The sequence below is a fragment of the Hyperolius riggenbachi genome, chromosome 1 (assembly GCF_040937935.1).
Source record: "Hyperolius riggenbachi isolate aHypRig1 chromosome 1, aHypRig1.pri, whole genome shotgun sequence".
NCBI lineage: Eukaryota > Metazoa > Chordata > Amphibia > Anura > Hyperoliidae > Hyperolius > Hyperolius riggenbachi.
In genome coordinates, this window is record NC_090646.1 from 488,052,581 (window position 1) to 488,079,013 (window position 26,433).

The 26,433-nt window shown below is 44.3% G+C and overlaps 1 protein-coding gene across 1 annotated transcript; it reads left to right on the forward strand.

Moving 5' to 3' along the window:
* The first annotated feature begins 347 nt into the window (after window positions 1-347).
* On the forward strand, window positions 348-25,183 carry LOC137522381 (kelch-like protein 10). Its single transcript, XM_068242430.1, has 5 exons — window positions 348-606; window positions 7,966-8,455; window positions 16,863-17,483; window positions 18,289-18,438; window positions 24,793-25,183. Exons 1-5 carry the CDS (start codon window positions 461-463, stop codon window positions 25,153-25,155), a joined length of 1,770 nt encoding a protein of 589 aa, XP_068098531.1. The 5' UTR covers window positions 348-460; the 3' UTR covers window positions 25,156-25,183.
* The last annotated feature ends 1,250 nt before the right edge of the window (window positions 25,184-26,433 follow it).

Here is a 26,433-nt window from a genome sequence, read left to right on the forward strand (position 1 = left end):
ACAAGCTCAAAAAAGAAGAAAAAGGAAAAACACAGAACTACAACGATAACAATATCCATACACATAGGAGGAAGTTTGTTCTTCAGATGGGAAGCTAGCTATACATCTTGCGTTATGTTGTTTTCTGGCAGGGTGTGGAACATGCTAAGTGAATACGTTCATGTATCTGTATTAGGCAATTCATACACCTTTGCGAATCTTAGATTGTTGTTCTATTTTTGCTGAAGAGTCATCTACTTAAAGGTGCCCATTAATGGTACAATTTCTCCTTCAGATTCGATCATTCGACACAATTTGAACAATCCCGACTTATAACTGACAAATGATTACTGGTTTTACCTGTCAAATGACAACCAGTGACAAATAACGAACATTACCTGCATTGCTAGATGACTACTTAGCTGGGCTGATTGCTTCATCTGTGCCTTCGGGAACCTCAAAAGCCTGCATCCCTAATAACATGGAGCGCAAACCGAGCGCAATGTTCTGCAGCGTAATGAACCAGCTGAGGCTGGAGGGCGAGTTCTGCGACGTTGTCATCAGTGTGGATGGTGTGGAATTCAGCGCCCATAAGAACATTCTGTGTGGATGTAGTCCTTATTTCAGGTGAGAAGGGGGGGGGGGGGGGGGGGTAAAGTAGGCAGGACCACTAGAATCCAGAGAATGCCATGGGGGATAGAGTAGAGACCATTAGGCTACTAGGGAAAGCTGCTAGGGTGGAGGGAGCCATTAGACTACCAGGAAAAGCTATAAGGGGGTGGGAGAGGCCACTAGATTACCAGGAAAATATATAACAGGAGTTGAAGGGACCACCAGACTACCATGGACAGCTATATGGGGGATGAGGAACCACTAAACTTCCAGGTTAATCCATAAAGGAAGAGGGGTACTACTAGTCAACCAGAGAAAGCTATAAATTAGTTGCTAGGAGGACCACTAGACTACCAGGAAAACATATACAGTGGAGGGGGACCACTAGACCCCAGGGAAAGCTGTACATAGGAGGGGGGACCACTAGATCATCAATACATGCTACAAAAAAAGGAGGGGAAAACCAGGGAAACTTTATAGGATGGGGGGTTACCATTAGATCATCAGGGAACACATACATTTCAAGACATGGGACCAATAGCTACATTTATTTATTTTTAATCCACAGTGGCATTAAAACAATAATGGGTGAAAACTGAGAAAAGGTGTATTTCTAGCATTTTTTTTCTTCCAAAATTTAATTCATCAAAATGTTTCAGCCTCCTCTCATGCATGACTTCTGCCTGCCTGGTAGTTGGTACACACCATGCAATTTCACGACAGATAATTGTCAGTTAAACAAGGTGTGTATGAGATCTGCTGATTTCATAGACTATGAATGCATTTTGCAGGAACGGATCTTTTTCAGGAACCGATCTTTTGCAGGAACAAATTGAATGTGTACAGCATCTTTGTGTGCAGCATCTTGCAAAGATTTTTATCTGATGGGGAGTTCAGCTCAATAGAATAGACTGTGTAGAGTATGGCTCTCATACTACATGGAAGGGGGTAAAATTGGTCTGTGATCTTTCATTTTACAAAGACTTTTATCTGATGTGTGTACCCACCTTAAGATAAAATCACTAAACAGCAGACATTTAGTTTTCAGTGATAATGTAGAGCAGAGCTGTGGTTTAGTTATTTAAAAAAAACAAAAACTATCCACAGAAAAAAACAAAAAAACAAAGCCAGCGTGTAACTCTCCCCAGCTGTGATACCAGCCCTGCTACCCTATAGAGGCTGGTAATGAATGGAGGGAATCCTCCCAATATGTAAGGGCTCGTTTCCACTAGTGCGGCGTGCGTCTCGCAGACGCACACCGGCACTGAGAGGGTGGGCGGGATCGCAGGCGAATCCCATGAGCTGTGCCATGCACGGCTATGGGATTCGCAGCCTCCGTCGCGAATTTTGCGGGGGGTTCCGGCCGAATCGCTCCCGCAAGCGATTCGGCCGCGGCGCTGTTATCCCCTATGGCAGAGTTTCCACGTGCGATTCTTATGCGGGGAAACTCTGCGGAATCGCGGCGGAAAACCGCGATAGTGGAAACGGGCCCTAAGTCAGCTTGCTATTGCTGACAGCAGTGGAGACATGTCCCTGAAATTGGAAGTTACATACCACCCCCCACCTTCCTTTTAGATCACTGCTGGTGGGCATGAGAGCTCTTTGGGCAACCCCCATGGCTTGGTGGGTTGTCTTGTAAAAATAGAAAAGTTCTATTTGATAGCTTTTAACCTGTGACAATCAGAAAAGCACCTCCTACTCTCGCTAATATGTACAGAGGTCTTCTGAGATATCTTACTTATTTGCTTAAAGCAGTGGCGTAGCTACAAACCTCTGGGCCCCGATGCGGAATCTGGATGTGCCCCCCCCCCCCCCCCGTAACAACAGCCCCAAAAACACCCAAAGCTCACACACATATCCGAATCCCTATAGCTGTGCATGGTATGGCTATATCAATTCAGCTTTCCAGCAGCATGGGTTCCACGTTCAATTTGCAAACATACGCAGCACCCAGAGGAAATAGGGCAATTAGTAGCAAGATGCCAGTCTGAAGGAAAATAATCGTTATGTGCGCAGCATTCACCAGATAATAATAATTATGTGCGCAGCATTCACCAGATAATAATTGTTATGTGCGCAGCATTCACCAAAAAATAATCGCTATGTGAGAGCATTCACCAGAAAATAATCGTTATGTGGGAGCATTTGCCAAAAAATAAACGCTATGTGGGGGCATTCACCAAAAAAATAAATGCTATGTGGGGGCATTCACCGGAAAATAAATGCAATGTGGGAGCATTCACCAGAAAATAAACGCTATGTGGGGAGCAGTCACCAGAAAATAAACACTATGTGGGGAGCAGTCACCAGAAAATAAACGCTATGTGGGGAGCAGTCACCAGAAAATAAACGCTATGTGGGGAGCAGTCACCAGAAAATAAACGCTATGTGGGGAGCATTCACCAGAAAATAAATGCTATGTGGGGAGCAGTCACCAGAAAATAAACGCTATGTGGGGAGCAGTCACCAGAAAATAAACGCTATGTAGGGAGCAGTCACCAGAAAATAAACGCTATGTGGGGAGCAGTCACCAGAAAATAAACGCTATGTGGGGAGCATTCACCAGAAAATAAATGCTATGTGGGGAGCATTCACCAGAAAATAAACGCTATGTGGGGAGCAGTCACCAGAAAATAAACGCTATGTGGGGAGCAGTCACCAGAAAATAAACGCTAAGTGGGGAGCATTCACCAGAAAATAAACGCTATGTGGGGAGCATTCACCAGAAAATAAACGCTATGTGGGGAGCATTCACCAGAAAATAAACGCTATGTGGGGGGCATTCACCAGAAAATAAACGCTATGTGGGGGGCATTCACCAGAAAATAAACGCTATGTGGGGAGTATTCACCAGAAAATAAACGCTATGTGGGGAGCAGTCACCAGAAAATAAACGCTATGTGGGGAGCATTCACCAGAAAATAAACGCTATGTGGGGAGCATTCACCAGAAAATAAACGCTATGTGGGGAGCAGTCACCAGAAAATAAATGCTATGTTGGGAGCAGTCACCAGAAAATAAACGCTATGTGGGGAGCAGTCACCAGAAAAAAAAACGCTATGTGGGGAGCAGTCACCAGAAAATAAATGCTATGCGGGGAGCAGTCACCAGAAAAAAAAACCTGTACAAATAAAAAAAAATTCACTCACCTGGCCAGCCTTTGACGTGAGCTCCCTGACGTGCAGGCAGCCTCCCCCGTGCAGCTCCCCCAGCGACGATCCTCTCCTGTAGCCAGTTTCTCCCGCGCTGACAGGCAGAGTGCAGGGCTACGGGAAGATGGAACCCGAAGCCCTGTACTGGAGACACAAATAGTCTCCAGTGCAGGGCTTCGGCAGCCAACTTCTCGTAGCCCTGCTCTGCCTCCGGGAGCCAGTCACTGCAGGGATTTCAACACCTGGGGGGTCCAGGCCCCAGGGCCCCTTCCACGGCGACCGTTGCGACCACGGGCCCTACGCCAGTGGCTTAAAGTGTTTAAAGGTTAGAGTTAATTAAGACACGGTTTGTGATAATATTTTGTTCTCTGTAGCTTTGCTGACACCTTCTGGGTTCTTCTCTAGGACTCCCATCACAATCAGGAGCTTTGATAGCAGCCTGGCTAGTTGTTGTCGTCTCTGGTTTCCTTTAAAATGGGTCTGTACAGCCTCGTACTCACGAGGCACAAATGTTGCCAGTCGCAGCAAAAAAAAAAAAGCCTCACCTGACTACCTGCTGCCAGATCCACCTAGTGGCGTAGTAATAGGGAATGCATAGGTTACCATGGCACCGGGCCCTAAACCAGAGGGGCCATCCTTCATCCATCTTATTAGCTTTTCATTGGTGCTATGCTAGTAATGAACACCTCTATATGTGCACTGCATAGTGGTAACACACTGTTTGGCCACTCCTACACCTCTCTGACACAGCAGCTGCCCTTGGTAGGTTTTAGGGCTCCATATCAATAGAGTGCCCCAAGCTCCTTAGTTACGCCACTGGGACCGTGTCTAGACTCAGGAGTAGTGGCCATGAGTACAAATCCTAGAGCTCCATAGAAAATTCTTATTCCACCCACATGCCTGATGCATCAGATCAACAAAGATTTCATACCGACTACTGTTTGTATAAGTAAGAAGTAAAGGCACTTTATAGGCACACAGTCGATTGATTAAACTTATGAGCTGCTGGAAGGTAATATATAGAAGCTATCAAATCAATTCATCAGCACTGCATCAAATATATTTTCCTACACTCTGATAAGATATTTCCCGCACACAAAAGTGTCCACCGCCACAGAGATAAATGATGGTATTTACCCCTGATAGAGGCGGAAGGCTGAAACCGGGTCGGAGTGGAGAGAGTGCAATTGTGGTGTAACTTTACTGAGCACTTTCCTGTGATGATTTGCACATACAGTAAATGCAATATGATCCTGTGTAAAAGGACCTGAAATGTAAGTTTTTACGCTATGCTTTTACCAATGGAAATTAAAGGACAACTGTGGTGAGAGGTACTGTATATGGAGGCTGCCATATTTATTTCCCATTAAACGATACTAGTTGCCTGGCAGACCTGCTGATCTATTTGGCCCAGAAACAAGCTTGGTCAGGGGCTATGGCTAAAAGCATTAGAGGCAGAGGATCAACAGGACAGCCAGGCAACTAGTATTGCTTAAAAGGAAATAAACATGGCAGCCTCCATCTCCCTCACACTACAGTTGTCCTTTAAATGCTTCTTACTTTGAGACATACCGACTAGTCCCATGCAAGCGTCTGAATTCAACCACCTTACTTTGTAGTGCTGCCAGATTATAATAGTAAACATACGGCAGCTACAGTTATCACTTATAACTATAGTTATAACTCCAAGGGTCAGCAGCAAAAGGATAATGTAGCAGGCTGGTGCAGTTACAGTTATGCTATAGTTAACACACAGAGTAACACCCCCCCCCCCCCACACACACACACACACAATAAATACTTGGTAGGGTCCCCTCACTGTCCCAGGCCAGGGTGATACCGGTAGTTACGCTACTGGATAGTGCTCATTATGATATTAGTGCTCCTTTTTATACTTAGACCTACTATAATGTCCTTTATAATACTGCCTCTACAGTATATTCTTCTTAGTGTAATGTCCCCCAGTCCTCCACATAACCCCTGTACCAGTGTACAAGTACGAAGGTACGAAGAGGTTGAGCAGTGAAGAGGAGCCAAGGAGATATTTTTTAACTTTCTCACTATGCAAGCCAAGCCAGCACCTGAGTCTTCAAAGATGCCTGGAACCCCTGCAGGCGGGCCAGTAAAAAAGGGCGCATATGGCTAATGGACAAAAAGGGTACCGCCATAGACTGCAATGCAAAATATCGGCTATTGGGCGCCCAACAGGAAAAAAGGGCGCCCGAGAAAGAGCGGTTGCAGGGATCGTGTTAACAAAAGTTTTCGTTTACAGAATAAGGTTTATTACAAATACCGTTTACAAGTTCATTTTAACTTTGTGGTTTACTTATTTTTTCGTTTTTAAATTTCGCTTATAGGAGCTTTTACTTATTTTTTCGTTTTTAAATTTCGCTTATAGGAGCTTTTACTTATTTTTCCGTTTTTAAATTTCGCTTTCAGGGCTGTAACAAGTAAATTATCATTTACACTTATTTTATCATTTAAAATTTGTTTTCATACGTATAATGCTTAAAGGGAAGGTCCAAGCAAAATAAAAAAATGAGTTTCACTTACCTGGGACTTCTACCAGCCTCATGCAGCCATCCTGTGCCCTCGTAGTCACTCACCGCTGCTCCAGTCCCCTGCTGGCAGCATGCCGACCTGGGAGGTCGGCGGGTCGCATTGCGTACATTTTTACGCATTCCCGCTAGTGCAGGAACATTAACACATACATTTTTACGCATTACTGGTTCAATGCGTAAAAATGTACGCATTAAACCAGTAATGCGTAAAAATGTATGTGTCAATGTTCCTGCATTAGTGGGAATGCGTAAAAATGTACGCAATGCGTCCCGCCGACCTCCGAGGTCGGCAAGCTGCCAGGGGGGGACTGGAGCAGCAGTGAGTGACTACGAGGGCACAGGATGGCTGCATGGGGCTGGTAGAAGCCCCAGGTAAGTGAAACTCATTTTTTTATTATGCTTGAACCTTCCCTTTAAATATCGTTTTCAACCTTGTTCTATTGGAAATACGTCACTTTTGGTTTTAACTTTGTATTTTACACTTATAATGCGTTGATTATAGTTTTCTAATATGTCGCTTTTAATATTACCATTCTTTTAAGATTTTTAATGCGTACGTGATTGTAAGGCTGGATATCTATTCTATTATATATATATATATATATATATATATACCTTTTTCTATTTATAATATTATTAATGTGTACGTGATTTTAACGCTATTTATTCTATTACAAATATAGAAATTATTCTATTCATGTTATTTATAGTGAAGTATTTTAAGGAATAAATATATTATTGTTTATATGTGTGTAAGGGTGTTTGTGCAGTGGGGAAAGTAAGGGTTAGGCATGACCAGGGGGATTGTTAGGGCTAGGCACGACTAGGGGGATGGTTAGGGTTAGGCACCACCAGGGGGGATTTAGGGTTAGGCACCACCAGGGAGGTCTTAGGATTAGGCACCACCAGTGGGGTCTTAGGGTTAGGCACCACCAGTGGGGTCTTAGGGTTAGGCACCACCAGTGGGGTCTTAGGGTTAGGCACCACCAGGGGGGTGGTTAGGGTTAGGCACCACCGGGGGGGTGGTGGTTAGTGTTAGGCACCACCAGGGGGGTGGGTAGGGTTAGGCACCACCAGGGGGGCTAGGGTTAGGCACCATCAGGGGGTCTAGGGGTTAGGGATAGGTACAGGGAGGGTTCTGTGTGAGAGTAGGGATAGGTATAGTTACAGTACAATATACACCACCAGGGGGGTGGTTAGGGTTAGGCACCACCAGGGGGGTGGTTAGGGTTAGGCACCACCAGGGGAGGTGGTTAGGGTTAGGCACCACCAGGGGGGTGGTTAGGGTAAGGCACCACCAGGGGGGATGGTTAGGGTTACATATACAATTAACTTTTTCTTCTGAGTTTTCTCCTAAGTATTTTTTCAAACTTGTCAATGAAATGCCTTTTAATTCACCATCAAGCAAAAAAAAGTCGTTTTGATAGTACTTTTTCACCTACCTTTTGGTACTTTTTCAATTGCAAAGCGCTGAAAAGTTATTCTAAATAGAAGATGAAAAATGATCTCCTAGAAGAAAACTCAAGAGAAAAGTTAATTGCATATGGGCCAGAGACTTTTTTATAGACCTATTGGAGGTGAATGATCTTCCTTTCTGGAATGAAAGTAATGGCGAAGGTCTAACCACCATACAAACATGTGCTGTATTCTTCTCTGTAAAGGGCCTTGTTTAAGAGCAGCTGGGACAAGAGAGAGAAGAACTGTTATAAAATCCCTGGCATTGATGTGGACATGATGCAGCAGATAATTGAATATGCCTACACTAGAGTTGTATCCATAACTCCTGACAATGCAGAAAGACTCTTCATCGCAGCGGATCAGTTTAATGTTCTGGGTATAATCCGTCTGTGCACTGAGTTCCTCATCGGCCAGTTGTGTGAGGAGAACTGTCTTGGACTCTACAAGTTCACAGACCATTACTGCTGCCCAGATCTGCGTCAAAAGGCCCACAAATACATTCTTCACAACTTCAAAGACATTGTGTGCGCCTCTGAGGAGTTTCTGGAGTTGTCCCCAAAGGAGCTCCGTGATATAATTGGCAGCGATGAGCTTAACGTCAAGGATGAAGAGACCGTCTTTGAAGCCATCATAAAATGGATTGCGCACAACCCAACAGAGCGCCAGCAGTGTATCTCAGAGCTGCTTCCACAGGTAGCACACAAGAGATAGCTATGCAGACAAAAAATGGGGAGAAAAAGTCCCTGCGTATTATACAGCGAATACAGGGAGTCCCGACTTACGGACGCCCGCCAATACAAACCGCCGACGTGCCGCGACGTCGGGGACTCCCTGCATTGTCCCCCCTGTGTGTCCCCCGTTCCCCCATGTAGCTCCCGTGTGTAAGTAGGAGAATTGGCAGCTTGTCTTACCACTTCAATAGCTCCAGCGGGAACACAGAACTCTCTTTCCTGCGAGGCTCCCCAGTGACGGATTCTGCTGATCACATTATCAGCAAAAGTCATCACTAGGGGGAGCCACGCAGGAGCCGAGAGGTCTGTGTTCCACGCTGGAGCTATTAATGAGGTGAGCAGCACTGGCTGGGTGGCATTTGGTTAAATCAGAGAGCCCCCTTAAAGGGACTCCGAGCTCAAAATCAAAATGAAATTTGTACTCACCTTGGGCTTTCTGCAGCCCACCGTAGGTCGGGAGGTCCCACAACAGTGTCTTGGCTCTTCTCCTAGGCCTTCTCTCAGAAATGGCTGCCCGGCGGCTCCCTGCCACACTGGGCCCGAATGTCGCGCTCCTTCTTCCGCATACGTCACATATGACTTCACACTACGGCCGCCTCGCATGACGGCAGGCGTGACAGTACGGCGTATGCGTGATTTATTTGCTCATGCGCCGTACTGTCACGCCGCCAGCCGTGATGATGCGGGGCGGCCGGCATGTGAAGTCATACATGACGTATTCGGAAGAAGGAGCGCAACGCTCGGGCCAGTGTCGGCTGGAGCCGGCCGGAAGCCGCCGGGCAGCCATCTCTGGGAGAAGGCCTGGGAGAAGAGCCAAGACGCCGTCGTGGGACCTCCCGACCTACGGTGGGCTGCAGAAAGCCCAAGGTGAGTACAAATTACATTTTGATTTTAAGCTCGGAGTCCCTTTAAATAATAAGGGTACTTTCAGATGTCCACTGCCTTCCAGGTATATAATATATAAATAAAAGCCATCAATAGCATATAATTTTTTTTTTATCTGTACACTTCTGTATACTAACCTATAACCTTACAACGTTTTCTGTATACTGTACTAGTATCCATCATCCTCTTCTAAAAACTTCTATCTGTAAACTTCTTTCTTCTCCTTTAAAAAAAAAAAAAAACAAACCTCAAATTCTTCCAGTCTTTTTTCCTCTATTCTTCTTACTTCTTTACTCTTAAACCTTGTCCCTTTTCTGCAGCCACCACCCCATATCATGCATTATTTGAACTGGTACTTTATAGGACTATATAGGAGATGGATTTACAGTGGGGCAACTGGGTGATCTTGCAGACTGTGGATCAGTGGCGGCTCCAGGAAATTTTTTTAGGGGGTGCTATGCAGGTGCTGGACCAATTTCCGGGGGAGCTGACGACCTGCGGCGCGCCAAAAATGGGTGTGGCTACAACCTGCGGCGAAAAAATGGGCGTGGTCATGACCGGATGAGGGCGGGGCTAACTGTAATTTAAAGTGAACCCAGGGTGAGAGTGATATGGTGGCTGCCATATTTATTTCCTTTTAAACAATACTAGTTGCCTGGCAGCCCTGCTGATCTATTTGGCTGTAGTAGTGAACTGAATTACACCAGAAACAAGCCATGCAGCTAATCTTGTCAGTTCTGACAATATTGTCAGAAACCCCTGACCTGCTGCATGCTTGTTCAGGGTCTATGGTTGAAAGAATAAGAGGCAGAGGACCAGCACGGCAGCCAGGCAACTGGTATTGCTTAAAGGGAGATAAATATGGCAGCCTCAATATTATTCTCACCTCAGGTTCCCTTTAAAAGTGCAACGCAAAGACAGAGGGCCCAAGTTTTGGTGACCCTTTTCCCAGAAAATTCACATAATTCTGCAGGTTTTCTCAAGAAAATACACGTAATGTGAGCAGATTTTAACAAAAACACGTCCAATGACCCCAATATGCACAATCGTTATCAGATATGGCCCCAATATGCACAATCGTTATCAGATATGGCCCCAATATGCACAATCGTTATCAGATATGGCCCCAATATGCACAATCGTTATCAGATATGGCCCCAATATGCACAATCGTTATCAGATATGGCCCCAATATGCACAATCGTTATCAGATATGGCCCCAATATGCACAATCGTTATCAGATATGGCCCCAATATGCACAATCGTTATCAGATATGGCCCCAATATGCACAATCGGTAGCAGATATGGCCCCAATATGCACAATCGGTAGCAGATATGGCCCCAATATGCACAATCGGTAGCAGATATGGTCCCAATATGCACAATCGGTAGCAGATATGGTCCCAATATGCACAATCGGTAGCAGATATGGTCCCAATATGCACAATCGGTAGCAGATATGGTCCCAATATGCACAATCGGTAGCAGATATGGTCCCAATATGCACAATCGGTAGCAGATATGGTCCCAATATGCACAATCGGTAGCAGATATGGTCCCAATATGCACAATCGGTGGCAGATATGGTCCCAATATGCACAATCGGTGGCAGATATGGTCCCAATATGCACAATCGGTGGCAGATATGGTCCCAATATGCACAATCGGTGGCAGATATGGTCCCAATATGCACAATCGGTGGCAGATATGGTCCCAATATGCACAATTGGTAGCAGATATGGCCCCAATATGCACAATCGGTAGCAGATATGACCCCAATATGCACAATCGGTAGCAGATATGACCCCAATATGCACAATCGGTAGCAGAAATGACCCCAATATGCATAATCGGTAGCAGATATGACCCCAATATGCACAATCGGTAGCAGATATGACCCCAATATGCACAATCGGTAGCAGATATGACCCCAATATGCACAATCGGTAGCAGATATGACCCCAATATGCACAATCGGTAGCAGATATGACCCCAATATGCACAATCGGTAGCAGAAATGACCCCAATATGCACAATCGGTAGCAGAAATGACCCCAATATGCACAATCGGTAGCAGATATCGCCCCAATATGCACAATCCGTAGCAGATATGACCCCAATATGCACAATCCGTAGCAGATATGACCCCAATATGCACAATCCGCATCACCTGAAAAAGAAAAGAAAAACCCATTTACTCACCTACAGCCAGAAGACCTTCTTTCCCGACCTCCTGTCCCGAGTCCCGACCTCATTGTGGCGCGCAGCGCCCGCGCGCCCACGATCCTCTTCCTTCCCGACGTCACGACGAGACTTCCTGCCTGCATGCAGAGAGCAGGGCTACGGGAAAATGGCCGCCCGAAGTCTGCAGAACAGGGCTCCGGGCGGCCATCTTACCGTAGCCCTGCCTGCTGCTCCGTGCTGCCGGTGTGTGAACTGACTTGGCGTCTTTTAGACGCCTGAAGTCAGTTCACTCCAGGGGGTACTTTGGGGGTGCTTGGACAATTCTAGGGGGTGCTCGAGCACCCCCCTGGCGCCGCCCCTGCTGTGGATGGACTCTAAAACATTTTCTACTGTTAAGGTGCCCATTAGCAGTACAATAAGGTGCCCATTACAGTACAACGTCCAATCCGATTGTTCCCGATCATGGCAGTTATCGATCAGAAAATATTGGTCATGCCCATTAATTAATGGAATCCACAGTCAAGTGTAGGTTCAGGTAACACACCAGCTTCAGGATGCAAACAATTCTGTTTATTGCTTCATCAGCACATATATATGACAATTGTTTATGAAGCAATAAACAGAATTGTTTGCATCCTGAAGCTGGTGTGCTAACCTGAACCTACACTTGTTGTGGGAGAGAAGGCAGGCACTCGGGGGGCAGCTGTAGATGACTGGCAGGTGTGTGGTTACATCCAGTGGAACTATGTGCTCAGGGCAGTAGACATAGAAATGCAAAAAATAGGGAGAACAAGAAATGTCCGGCACTATAGCTCATGATTTATTGTGACAGCAACACAGAGTAAACGTGCTGTGGCAAAACAACATGGAGTGTGACAACATGTAGGATGCTAAACATCGCTGGGCATAAGCGTTACTGAAACATCTGTGCTGTACCTGGATGTGTTGGAGGTGGCTGGTGTGGGCGCCAGAGGGTGCACGGTCCCTTACGACCGTTTCGCAAGGCGGTTGCCGAGCTTCTTCTGAGGGGTGCACCCCTCAGAAGAAGCTCGGCAACCGCCTTGCGAAACGGTCGTAAGGGACCGTGCACCCTCTGGCGCCCACACCAGCCACCTCCAACACATCCAGGTACAGCACAGATGTTTCAGTAACGCTTATGCCCAGCGATGTTTAGCATCCTACATGTTGTCACACTCCATGTTGTTTTGCCACAGCACGTTTACTCTGTGTTGCTGTCACAATAAATCATGAGCTATAGTGCCGGACATTTCTTGTTCTCCCTATTTTTTGAACCTACACTTGACTGTTGATGTACCTGGCGCTTGGGCTTAGCTTCCACAGCTTATGAACCCCCCCCCCCTTTCGGTAAGGTGTTCCACCTCTGCGGCTCACTTGCTTTGTAATTAATGGATCAGTGTTTTGGATCAATTCCATGGGCATGACCGATTGTTTCAGATTGATTACCACGATTGATCTGCTGCAGAATTGTACTGTCAACTCTCACCTGATCATTGTAAGGAACGCCAAACGGTAAATTCAATAATGGTTATAAATTTGATGTAGCACCATGCTGCACTTGCAGTGCAATCTTTTTCACTATCTATACAAACAAGTGCAGTTAGTGTTTCCCTTTTTGGCCCCCTCACACTTTTTACTTGCTGGTGTGATGCGATTGTTCTTTAATTGCTTTGCAGTGGTCCGAGAAAGTTTCACCGCAGGTTAACGGTGCATTGCAGCCATACAGTGAGGCATACGGTACCATTCCAGTATGCCCCACTTCCGGGGGAAATATGCATGTCGTACTGTTAGCGCACTGAATGCACTGTCGTACTTCCTGGGTACCACGGCGATCAATGTAATTGCTTCTGCTCCGCGATGCGCTGATTTTGTGCGACGCAATAGTGGAAGTGCGAAAGAGGCCTTAACACAAAGGGCTTGATTCACAAAAGGGTACTTAGTTAGCACGCCTAAAAGCCCATTAGGATGCGCAAAGTTTCGCGCTCTAAGTGCGACACATTCGCGACATTTCAGGCGCACCCGAAGTGACGTTTTAGGGGCACCCAGTGCAACGATTTAGTCGCACCTGGTGCGATATTTCACACGCACCGTGCAGTGCTAAACTTTGCGTGCGGTCAATAAAAGCTTTGGCCGTGCTAACTGCTTAGCACCCTAGTTAGCACGCCCAAAGCTTTTAGGCGTGCTAACTGAGTTAGCACCCTTTTGTGAATCAAGCCCAAAGACTGCTACGGACATCTATAGGCGTTTCTGTGTTTCTGCATCCATATGCCATGGACATCTATTTTTGTTTCCCCATATTTCTGTGTCGCAGGCATCTAAAGGCATTTACTACAAAGTTTTGGCTCAGAGACAACTTTCTACTTGGCTTGAGATATGCAAATTATATAAACACAGATTAACCTTAAGGGCTGGAACCCACAAGAGCGGTTTTGTGAGCATTTCTGGAGCGATTCAAAACGCTAGCGTTTTGCCAAAACGCTCAGCTAATGTTAATGGATGGGGCAACTTCCACTGGAGCGTTTGCGATTCCTCAAATCGCAAACGCAGGACATGCAGCATTTTGGGAGCTTTAGCGCTTCAATGTAAAGTATATAAACGCTGACTTAATCGCTCATTAAAACCTGCATGGAGTGATTTTGCTAGCGTTTTAACCTTACCACACACTGTAACAAAATTAAAATTAATTGAAAGGAACAATCAGAGTTTAAAACGCTAATCGCTACACAACCGCTGGCAAATTGATACACTTTGTAAAATCACTTCCTAAAACGCTCATGAAACCGCTGACAAACTGCTCATACAAAATGCTAGCGCTTGCGATTAGCAATAGCGTTTTGCAGTGGGTTCCAGGCCTGAAAGAGGAAAAATAAAACTAAAATATAACTTTTAATGAAAGATCGTCATTCATTAGTATCACCTTCCACTGTTGTGTCGTCAAACTAGTATGTGTTAGCAGCGATAGTACGTTTTTATCTTTGATCTTTCATTGAAAGTTATGTTTTATTTTTATTTTTCCTCTTTCTAGGCTAATCTGTGTTTAAATATTTAAATCAGGTGCGTGTTCTGTATGCAAATTATACAAAATTGCTGCGGAATTATGAAGATGTTAGTACTAATCTGTGCAGCTTAAAGCCCAATCTACACGATACAACTCTTTGTACGATTCGATTACGATTCTATTTACGATTCGATTAAATCCGACATGTCCAAACGGGATTCGATTCGATTCAGTTCGATTTGCAATTGCAAAACAATGGCAAATCGAATTGCATCGAAACGAATCCCGAACGGTCATGTTGGATTTAATCGAATCGTAAATCGAATCGTACAAAGAATCGTATCGTGTAGATTGGGCTTAAGGGCATATCACAATGGGACGTTGTGTTGTAATGCGACGTTTAAGTCGCAACGCAGTGTTACAACGCAACGCAAAAAAAGGTGGTAACGCACATTAATACTGTGTTCCCGGAGCATACAATAGATACAGTGAAGCATACAGGCAATGAAAAGTATGCTTCCCTGTATCTGTTAACGTCTGCGATTAGAGGTAACGCACTGCAAGCAGTGAGTTACCATAACGCAACATTTACAACGCAACGTTAACGTCGCACTGTGAATGTTCCATAGGATTAACATTACAGTGCATTATTCTGCATTATAATTACTTTATAACGCAGGACAATAATGTTGCACTGTGAATGTTGCATAGGCTTAACATTACATTGCCTTATCCTGCGTTATAATTACTTTATAACGCAGGACAATAACGTTGCACTGTGAATGTTGCATAGGCTTAACATTACATTGCCTTATCCTGCGTTATAATTACTTTATAACGCAGGACAATAACGTTGCACTGTGAATGTTGCATAGGCTTAACATTACATTGCCTTATCCTGCGTTATAATTACTTTATAACGCAGGACAATAACATCCCACTGTGAATGCGACCTAAAAATTGACCAATCAAATGCTTTTACTGCAAGGTTTGATTGGTCCCTCTACATATTAGATTTTTATAATCGAACAGTAGAATAAATCTGTATCATAATTCTGTATCATAACTAGCCTAATGGTGCCTATACATGGTACAATAAAAATGTTAGATTGTCCTGTTTATTAGACCAAAAGAATCACATAAAAGTCGAAAACAATCATTTTTTTGTTCAAGCAAACAGGGTCTGATCAGGAAATGCTGGAAAAACCTTTAGGCCCCACTCACACTGCATGCGTTTCCAGACGCGTTTTGGAAACGCGTGCGGGAGGCCGACAAGCACGACATCAGACAGTGCATAGAGTGCACTGTCTGATGTTCACACTGCATGCGTTCCGGACCTGTGCGGTCCGGGAACGCATGCTGCACGCATTTTTTGCAAAAACGCGCGGCTGTCCCATTCACTTTTCAGTGATGGGATCAGCCACGCAACGCACACAAACGCGGATGGCGTGCGTTCACATGTGTTGCGTTCCGCGCGCATGGCCATCCGCGTTTGTGATGTGAACGGGGCCTTATATTCCATCTAACAGAATCATCAGACGAAATTGTGTAATTGAAAAAAAAATGAAAAAATTGTACCATGTATGGGCACTATAATTCTCAATCAACTCAAATATATTTGCACCTCAGTGACAATCCCTATTGACTGATGTGGGCTTTGGTACATGTAAATTTGGGAAAGACATTTAATAAACACAATGCACACATAGCTGGAATTGGATTGTAGCTTCTTAAAAAATATACTGGCGGTCTAAGGGTTAAAGAGCACATGAAGGGTAACATCAAATATTACAGTGACAAATTTTTTGTAACCCCAAAGGGAAACCTGTCTATCCACTCTAAAGTAATAAACAGGTGTTTCTACTAATCTAAAGGCCCTCCAGCGAAATGCCTGTGGTGATCCCCAACATTCATCTCTTTTTCACCCTTGTGAGGTCTTATATCAAGTGTGGCCTCAATGATCCCTTCCCATAATAGTGCAGCCACCATGAGTACCTCCACCCATTTTAAGTGAAGCTCCAAAAACACTTACTATGGCAGGAGGCCCCTGTATCAGAGGGAGAGGGAGTGGCTGGGACCTCCTACAGTCTCAGGCCCCCCACCTAGTAGTGACATCTCTGGGTATACAATAATGGACTGGCAACATGACCAGAGCACAAGGAAGGACACAGGATGGGTTTGGATTGTTACTCTGAGCTCAGTTTTAATCATAAAGTTCCAGATCTATAAGATATACTATTTTCTATTCATCTTGTATGATATTTTATATTGTTCTTTACTAGGTTCGACTTGCTTTGATGCCTATTGAGTATTTTATGAACAACGTAAAGTCCCACAACTATGTACAGAACAACGATGGATGCAAGAATATCATTATTGAGGCTCTGAAAGTGATATATGATCTGAACGTGAATGTTGATTTCACGCAACATGATTTCAGCAATCCATTCAAAAGGCCACGTCTTCCCTTCTCTGTTCTTTTTGCTACTGGTGGATGGAGCGGTGGAAGCCCCACAAATGCCATAGAGTGCTATGACTCTAGAGCTAAACGCTGGAAAAATGTGACCTATGATGATGAAAGTCCCAGAGCCTATCATGGAGCTGCATATTTAAAAGGTTACCTGTACCTGATTGGTGGGTTTGACAGCATTGACTACTTCAGCAGCGTGAAGCGATTTGACCCGGTCAAGAAAATATGGCAGTCTGCAGCCCCAATGCACTATAGAAGGTGCTATGTCAGCGTTACTGTCCTGGATGACCACATTTATGCAATGGGGGGCTTTGACGGCCATGTTCGCCTTAACACCGCTGAACGGTACGATCCAGAGACCAACCAGTGGAATATGATTACGCCAATGAACGAACAAAGGAGTGATGCAAGTGCCACTGCATTGCATAATAAGGTAATATCTTACTTAAAGGAGAATACATGAATACATAAATAAAAATAAAGGTTTTTGTAACCTTTTGGGGACCGACATAGTTTGACGTCACGCGCTAACGAACCGTCCCGACGCAGTCGTGCGCACCGGAGAGGGGAGATTAAGCTGTCATATGACAGCTGACATCTCCCCTTAGTGATCAACAGCCATCGCGTATGGCTGCTGATCATGGGATCACTATGATCGCCGGCAGATCATAGTGATCACTTCCAGAGCTGCGGTGGTAGGGGGGAAAGTAGAGGATCTACTCACCTTCCTGCCATTCCCCTGACAATCGGTGATCCCCTCCGCTCTGGCCAGCATACCTGCTGTATTGACGCTAAGTGCCGGGTCCCGGCTTGATGACATCATCAAGCCGCGACCCGGGACTTAGCGTCAGTACGAGCCGGGAAGCCAGCGAGAGCGGAGGTGTCTACAGCTGCTCATCGCTGGAGCCTGCGAGGTGAGTAAAGGCTGCCAGCAAGACAAGGGCAACCATAACCACGTGCCCACAGTAGGGATCCGGCTGCCTGCCCCCCTCAAATGCGCGCCCCCCCCCCCGCATGTAAAATGCCTTGTCCTTAAGGGGGGGTAGGCAGCTGTGTCATAAAATGTATTGTAACATTGGCGTTTGCTGGGCTAGAGCTAAACTAAGTAAATAGGGAGAGTTAGGTAAATAGGGAGGCCCCATTTCATTTTGATGCTTTTCTGAATGGCCCTGAACATGGCGCTATGTACATAGTAAGGAATATATTAGCAAGTTCATTATTTTATTTTCTTTCTGCAGGTTTACATATGTGGCGGATTCAATGGCAATGATTGCCTGTTCACTGCAGAGGTCTTCAATCCCGTCACAGGCCAATGGACACTGATTGCACGCATGGGCACCAGACGCAGCGGTGTTGGAGTAATCGCCTATAAAGACAAAGTCTATGCGGTATGTTCATGCATGAATCAAGAATGTTTGTTTCTGGTATCACTCTTCTCTGTATGCTGAACAATTTACCCAGTCATATTTATGCAGCAATCTATTGGAGCACCTCAGAGATGGCCAGCTTCTAATATAGCTAAATTTAAAGCAAAGGGGACACTTTTATAGCAGTGCATTGTCTACCAACTATTTTTGGCATCATGATGCTTCGAGTTTAATGGTTTGAGATTAATCATGTTCTAAATGACAAACTAAACTCTGTCACCCCTAAATTATTTTAATCATTCTTTTCACGTCTAGCTGTAACCTCATTGCCTGGCCTGGGCCTATTCCCAACCTCCTACTGTGTCTACTACCACTAACCCTAACTACATGATTACTGCTACCCGATTGTACACAGCTTTCACTATTTCCTGTCAAGAGTCTAATCTTATGCTGGGTATACACCATACGTTTTTCCTCTCGATAGTTGGATTCGATAGATAATTCCTGTCATGTCTGATATTCCTTTCGATAAATCCTGCGCTCGATTTCTCATAGAAGTGAATGGAAAAAGATAAGAAAAACGAGCAGAAGATAAGATAATCGAGTGCAGAATCGAGCCGAAAAAACGATTGGGTGGAAAATCGAGCGGAAAAACGTATCGTGTGTACCCCGCATTAGCTCCTGTTATCTATTTTATATTTTACATCCAGTCTTTAGGCAATGTCTAATCCTAACCTATTTACCTAAGTAGTACATTTGGAACTTTCCCCACCCTTATCCAGAAAATCATTGCTTAACCATAAGGTTGGCTTTAATTAAAAGCCTTATAGTTGTTTCATTATTTCTATTTATAAATTGTAGTGATGATTGCAAAGTTACTTACATTTAGAGGGTCCTATCCCAATTAGGACCCTCTCCTGGAACATGTGCTTACCACCCTTGTGGTGCTCGGGCCTTTTCCTACGCAGCCCCTACTCTATGGAACTCACTTCCACAATCAGTACGAGAGGCTCCCTCTCTAGACAGCTTTAAAAAAAGGCTAAAAACTCACCTCTTTTCCCTAGCCTTTGAGACTGCATAATGCAGGGTCACAGCGCTTTGAGTCCCCAGGGAGAAAAGCGCTATATAAATATTATTGTTATTGTTATTATTGTTATTGTTACTCAATACAGTATTGGACTTGTGTGGTCTGCACTGCTCCGCCCGCTCTCGCATCCCTCTTTTTTGCTTTTGGTGCCTGGAGGCAAAGAGCATAAGCGCTGTGACATACTATTAATGTCCATCTGTGGAGAATAAGGATATATCCAGGGGAAGCAGGAGATTTGGGCGCATGAGACAAGTGGACAAAAAGGGCGCCCCATTCACTCCCATTATAAATATTGTTTAATGGGCGCTGAACAAGGAAAAAAGGGCGCCGGAGATTATTAGCGTTTTACAAACGGCGCCCGTAGATTTTTAATGTTTTATAACTGTGCTTGTGATGATTTAACTTTACAAAATGAGCCCGTGACGAATAACGTTTATAAAAATACTAAACATATTTATCCTATTTCATTAAAACATTATTTAACATTTTAACCCATACTGTTTGTAAAACATTATTATTCACAAAATAAAGTGATCAGTACGTAACATAAATTGTAATATATTTTTTACAATCACTATTTGTAAAACATTTCTAAAACAAAAAAATGATTTACCGTAAATAGTTTTATTTAAATTTTTTATTTATTAATCTTTGTAAAACATTATCCATAGGGGGTCTTAGGTTTAGGCATCACCAGGGGGGTCTTAGGTTTAGGCACCACCAGGGGGGTCTTAGGTTTAGGCACCACCAGGGGGGTCTTAGGTTTAGGCACCACCAGGGGGGTCTTAGGTTTAGGCGTATGTAAAAGGACAAAGAAAGGACACCTAAGGAGCAGATGACTTATTAAATATGTCAGTGATCCATTACAGATCACAAAACCATATGTCGTGCTAAAAAATAATAAATAAGCGAATTACAGTATGGTAACCAGCATGCACCTTGTCAGCAAAGATAAATAGCAAAGTTACACATAGGACAACTGACTCTTGGGTGCATGCTAAGTTAATTAATTTAATTTAATATAGAAAATAGTATACAAAATACACATATACATATATTAGAACATAACTCACATTATACAGACTTAATTAAAAGTAAAACAGGGACGCGAAAAGGCCCTGAGAGAAATGAGGCCAAAAACTCCCACAACCCCACTATTGTTGTCCCTTGGAGGCTGCAGTCCTCCTAGGGGATGTACACCAGAACACCTAGTTGAAGGAAGCACTAAGTTGAGATCAATCCCTCTTTAATCAAAAAATTGTATGTACTGAGATATTTGATGGACAAAAATTCATCCAATTCCTCAAAAGGCTGTAGCTTATTCAAGCAATCTACACCTCCTCCGATTGAACAAGGGATAGTTGAAGCAGATCGATTCAATCTTAATCATGTGCAATGTCTATATCCTTGGAATTGATTAAATTAATTGGACCCAATCGCAGTCCTCGATAACACGTAACCAGATCCCCAGTGGATATTGAAGGTCATACATCAAGCAGTAACTTTATATGCAGCATGCACATCATAGCATGTTCTCTACAGTAAAGCAGAGGTATATAGCCATGCTGATGAGAAGCGGAAGCTTGGCAGTGGCTGTCCTTTATGTGGCAATCACAGAAGACTTTGCATAAGATTCCATGCAAAGCTCATGCACAAGGTTAGGTTTAGGCACCACCAGGGGGTCTTAAGTTTAGGCACCACCAGGGGGTCTAGGGGTTAGGGATAGGTACAGGGAGGGCTTTGGGGTGGTTAGTTTTAGGCACCACTAGGGGCGTCTTAGGTTTAGGCACCACCAGGGGGGTCTTAGGTTTAGGCACCACCAGGGGGCTCTTAGGTTTAGGCACCACCAGGGGGATCTTAAGTTTAGGCACCACCAGGGGGGTCTTAGGTTTAGGCACCACCAGGGGGGTCTTAAGTTTTGGGCACCACCAGGGGTCTAGGGGTTAGGGATAGGTACAGGGAGGGTTCTGTGTGAGAGTAGGGTTAGGTATAGTTTTAGTACAATTTTAATAATACTAATCAACAGTTATTATGAATGTACTTATATTAATATCATTGTTATAAACAATATTTTCACATTTTATTATAATAATAAACAATAAATCAAGATTATTCATAACAATATATAATTATAATGTTTAAACAAATATTACTGTTTTTTTAACAAACGTAATTATAAGTTTCAGTTTAGAAACAGGGAAGATTAACGTTTTAAGAATCGCCGATTTCATACACATTATTTAATGATTTATAAATTGTTAAAACACTATTTGTAAACAAAATTCTACACAATATTTTTATAAACGATAATACTACTTATCGTTTACACCACGCGCCCTTTTTTCCCGAAGCCCTTTTTTGATGTACGCATATCCAGGACACAGCAAGCAGATACTGTATTGAAATTGGGGCGCCTCTACAATATATTTGGGGTTGACAAGTTACTCCATCTTTTTAAGTGCAGTGCTATAGACATATTTTTTTTCTTCATTTTTTTATATCAATATTCTTAAAGGACAACTGAAGCGAGAGAGATATGGAGGCTGCCATGTTCAATATCCTTTTAAGCAATACCCGTTGCCTGGCTGACCTGCTGATCCTCTGCCTCTAATACATTCAGCTACAGACCCTGGACAAGCATGCAGCAGATCAGGTGTTTCTGACATTATTGTCAGATCTGATAAGAATAGCTGCATGCTTGTTTCTGGTGTTATTCAGACACTACTGCAGCCAAATACATCAGCAGGGCTGCCAGGCAACTGGTATTTGTTTAAAAGTAAAAAATATGGCAGCCTCCATATTCTTCTCACTTCAGTTGTCCTTTAAAAATAGCTCAAATTGTTGAACAAAAAGTGAATAACCATGTATTGGAATGGGAAGTTATTTCAGTGTTAAACTGCTACAGAGCTGTCATTGCTGAGATGATCCGTGGGAGTAAAATGACTATTTTTTGGTTTCTTGATATTTTGGGGAATTTGTGTAGACTCAGGAACTGAGACAGAAGTCAAGTACAGCAGCGTATTTGGAGCACTGTGTTATGTCAACTGTCCATCAATCAAAGCTGACTTTATAACAGTCTTGTATTATAGGGGTGGGAGGCTGCATTAAGACCAGCAGATAGATTGTTCATACTGCAGGGGCAAATCCAGGATTTTCAAGGGGGGATTCCTGAAAGTTTTATCTCGGCTAAGAACAATATGAAGTTCATAGTGAATCATAGCACAAATATTATACTAGTTTTCTATCTCTTTGATAAAGATTACTAGTGTTGCAAGTGGCAGCACACTCTTCATTGCACCAATTCCACAGTTAATCCGACAATTATTTTGGCAGCCCCGCAAGGTCTCTCTTTCCCAATGCATATGCCACACGCCTTGAGAAAGAGACACCCTGTAAGGCTCTACAACTATTGGATTAACCGTGGAACTGCTGCAATAAAGAGTGTTCTGCAACTTTTGAAATTGGTGTTATCAACGCAAATCGAATAGAATCCTGATCGGACATGTTGGATTTTATCCATTTGATCAGCGATCGCATATCGATCGCATGAAAAATTGTATGGTGTAGATGGGGCTTTACATTGCTGTGCTGTGGGCAACACAACCCCCCCCCCTCTCACATACGATTTTAATCGCTGATCGAATCAATAAAATCCAACATGCTCGATCAGGGTTCGATTCGATATGCGTTGATAGGTTAGATAGGTATATGCCCCAGTATATATTAGATAGGTATATGCCCCCAGTATAGGTTAGATAGGTATATGCTCCAGTATATATTAGATAGGTATATGCCCCCAGTATAGGTTAGATAGGTATATGCCCCAGTATAGGTTAGATAGGTATATGCCCCCAGTATAGGTTAGATAGGTATATGCCCCAGTATATATTAGATAGGTATATGCCCCAGTATATATTAGATAGGTATATGCCCCCAGTATAGGTTAGATAGGTATATGCCCCAGTATATGTTAGATAGGTATATGCCCCCAGTATAGGTTAGATAGGTATATGCCCCAGTATAGGTTAGATAGGTATATGCCCCCAGTATAGGTTAGATAGGTATATGCCCCCAGTATATATTAGATAGGTATATGCCCCCAGTACAGGTTAGATAGGTATATGCCCCCAGCATAGGTTAGATAGGTATATGCCCCAGTATTTATTAGATAGGTATATGCCCCCAGTATAGGTTGGATAGGTATATGTCCCCAGTACAAGTTAGATAGGCATATGCCCCCAGTACAAGTTAGATAGACATATGCCCCAGTATAGATTAGATAGGTATATGCCCCCAGTATAGGTTAGATAGGTATATGTCCCCAGTACAAGTTAGATAGGTATATGCCCCCAGTATAGGTTAGATAGGTATATGCCCCAGTATATATTAGATAGGTATATGTCCCCAGTACAAGTTAGATAGGTATATGCCCCAGTATAGATTAGATAGGTATATGCCCCAGTATAGATTAGATAGGTATATGCCCCAAGTATAGATTAGATAGGTATATGCCCCAGTATAGATTAGATAGGTATATGCCCCAGTATAGATTAGATAGGTATATGCCCAGTATAAGTTAGATAGGTATATGTCCCCCAGTATAGATTAGATAGATATATGTCCCCCAGTATAGATTAGATAGATATATGTCCCCCAGTATAGATTAGATTATATGTCCCCCAGTATAGATTAGATAGGTATATGCCCGGTATAAATTAGATAAGTATAAGTCCCCCAGTATAGATTAGATAGGTATCTGTCCCCCAGTAAAAGTTATATAGGTATATGTCCCCCAATATAGATTTAGCAGTAGGGTATTACTGGTTAGGCGGGGGGAGCGGGGAAAGAGGAGTTTCCACTTACCTGCCTGGATCCTGCAGAGAGCTTCTATCTTCAGCCTCTCCCGGCGCGCGTCGCATCGGTAACAGCTCCCCCTGTGATGACATGTGGTTACGTCATCACAGGGGGCGCTGTTACCATAGCGACAGACGCCGACCGGGACAGGAAGTAGATAGTAGCTGCCGGCAGGATCGAGGAAGGTAAGTGAAAACTCTTCTCTCTCCCCGCACTCATCTCTGCCTGGAGTGTGTACGCCAGACGCCAGCCGTCAGCTGCAAGCGAGGCCCCCCACAGCGGGAGGCCTCGCGGCGCCCCTGCCGCCAGTAAAGACACTCGGCCGGACACACATATGGCAGCTCCACTTCCGGTCTCGGTGCAGGGGGGGGGTGTTCCAGACACCCGGAACACCCCCTTCTGTGCACCAGTGATACTCTTTCTTTCCTTTACAGATCGGTGGCTTTGATGGTAGCAACAGGCTGCGCAGTGGAGAGGCATACAGCCCAGCCACTGATACATGGAGACCAATATTAGCCATGAACACTACACGCAGCAACTTTGGCATTGAGGTGGTGGATGATCTCCTTTTTGTTGCTGGGGGATTTAATGGCTTCAACACCACCTCCAATGTGGAGTATTATGATGAGGAGAAGGATGAGTGGCAGGACGCACAGGAGATGGAGATCCACCGCAGCGCCCTCAGCTGCTGTATTATTCCAGGACTTTCCAACATTCGGGACTATGTGGCTGACCGTAACAGCGCATCCATACTGGAAGCCCTTTCATCTTCATCTGATGATGATATGCAAATGTAACAACGCCACTCTCCAGAAATGCCAAAAACTGGGCTTTTACATGTTTATTGAAATAGATAGAAAATAGAACATAGTCCAGAAAATACTGGCAATGTCCTTATACAGAAGAGTAGAATAGACGATTAGCATTAGTGTAAACCAAAGGCTCAGGAAATGCAAGACCTTTGTAGCAAATGTTCCCTGGCATACCTACAATAACTCTGGTATGCATCAGAAAACCTGAGTTACTGGCATTTCTGACAAGAAAAAATCAGTTAAAGAATCAATTGCTGCAATCATTTGTTTGTTTTCCTATCTCTGAATTGAAAAACTATTTGGACACTGCTAGGATGAGTATCACCATGCAGTCCTAAAGCCCCATACACACGCTCAACAGCGGTCTTTTATGCATCAAACAATTTTTCGTTGTGAAACAGGTTGAAACAACCAAAAAGAAAAGTTGCATGTTATTGTTCACACAACTGATAAGACTGATAAGACTAGCTGCCCGATCGCCGCAATTGAAGCGTATAATAGGCTTTGTAATGTATACAAAGCCTATTATACAGGCTGCCTCCTGCCCTGGTGGTCCCAGTGTCCGAGGGACCACCAGGGCAGGCCGCAGCCACCCTAGTCTGCACCCAAGCACACTGATCTCCCCCCCCCTTCCCTCTGATCGCCCACAGCACCCCTCAGGACCCCCCCCTGCCCACCCCCCAGACCACTGTTTGCACCCAATCACCCCCCTAATCACCCATCAATCACTCCCTGTCACTATGTGTCAACGATATTTTTTTTCTACGCCCTAAACTGCCCCCCGCTCCCTCCTGATCACCCTCCCACCCCTCAGATTCTCCCCAGACCCCCCCCCCCCCTGTGTACTATATGCCTCTATCCCCCCTCTAATAACCCACTGATCACCTGTCAATCACCTGTCAATCACCCATCAATCACCTCCTGTCACTGCCACCCATTAATCAGCCCCTAACCTGCCCCTTACGGGCAATCTGATCACCCACCCACACCATCAGATCGCCCGCAGATCCGACGTCAGATCACCTCCCAAGTGCATTGTTTACATCCTCTAAACACCCACTAATTACCCATCAATCACCCATCAATCACACCCTATCACCACCTGTCACTGTTACCCATCAGATTAGATCCTAATCTGCCCCTTGCGGGCACCCAATCACCCACCCACACGCTCAGATTGACCTCAGACCCCACCTTATCAATTCCCCAGTGCATTATTTACATCTGTTCTTCCCTGCAATAACCCACTGATCACCTGTCAAT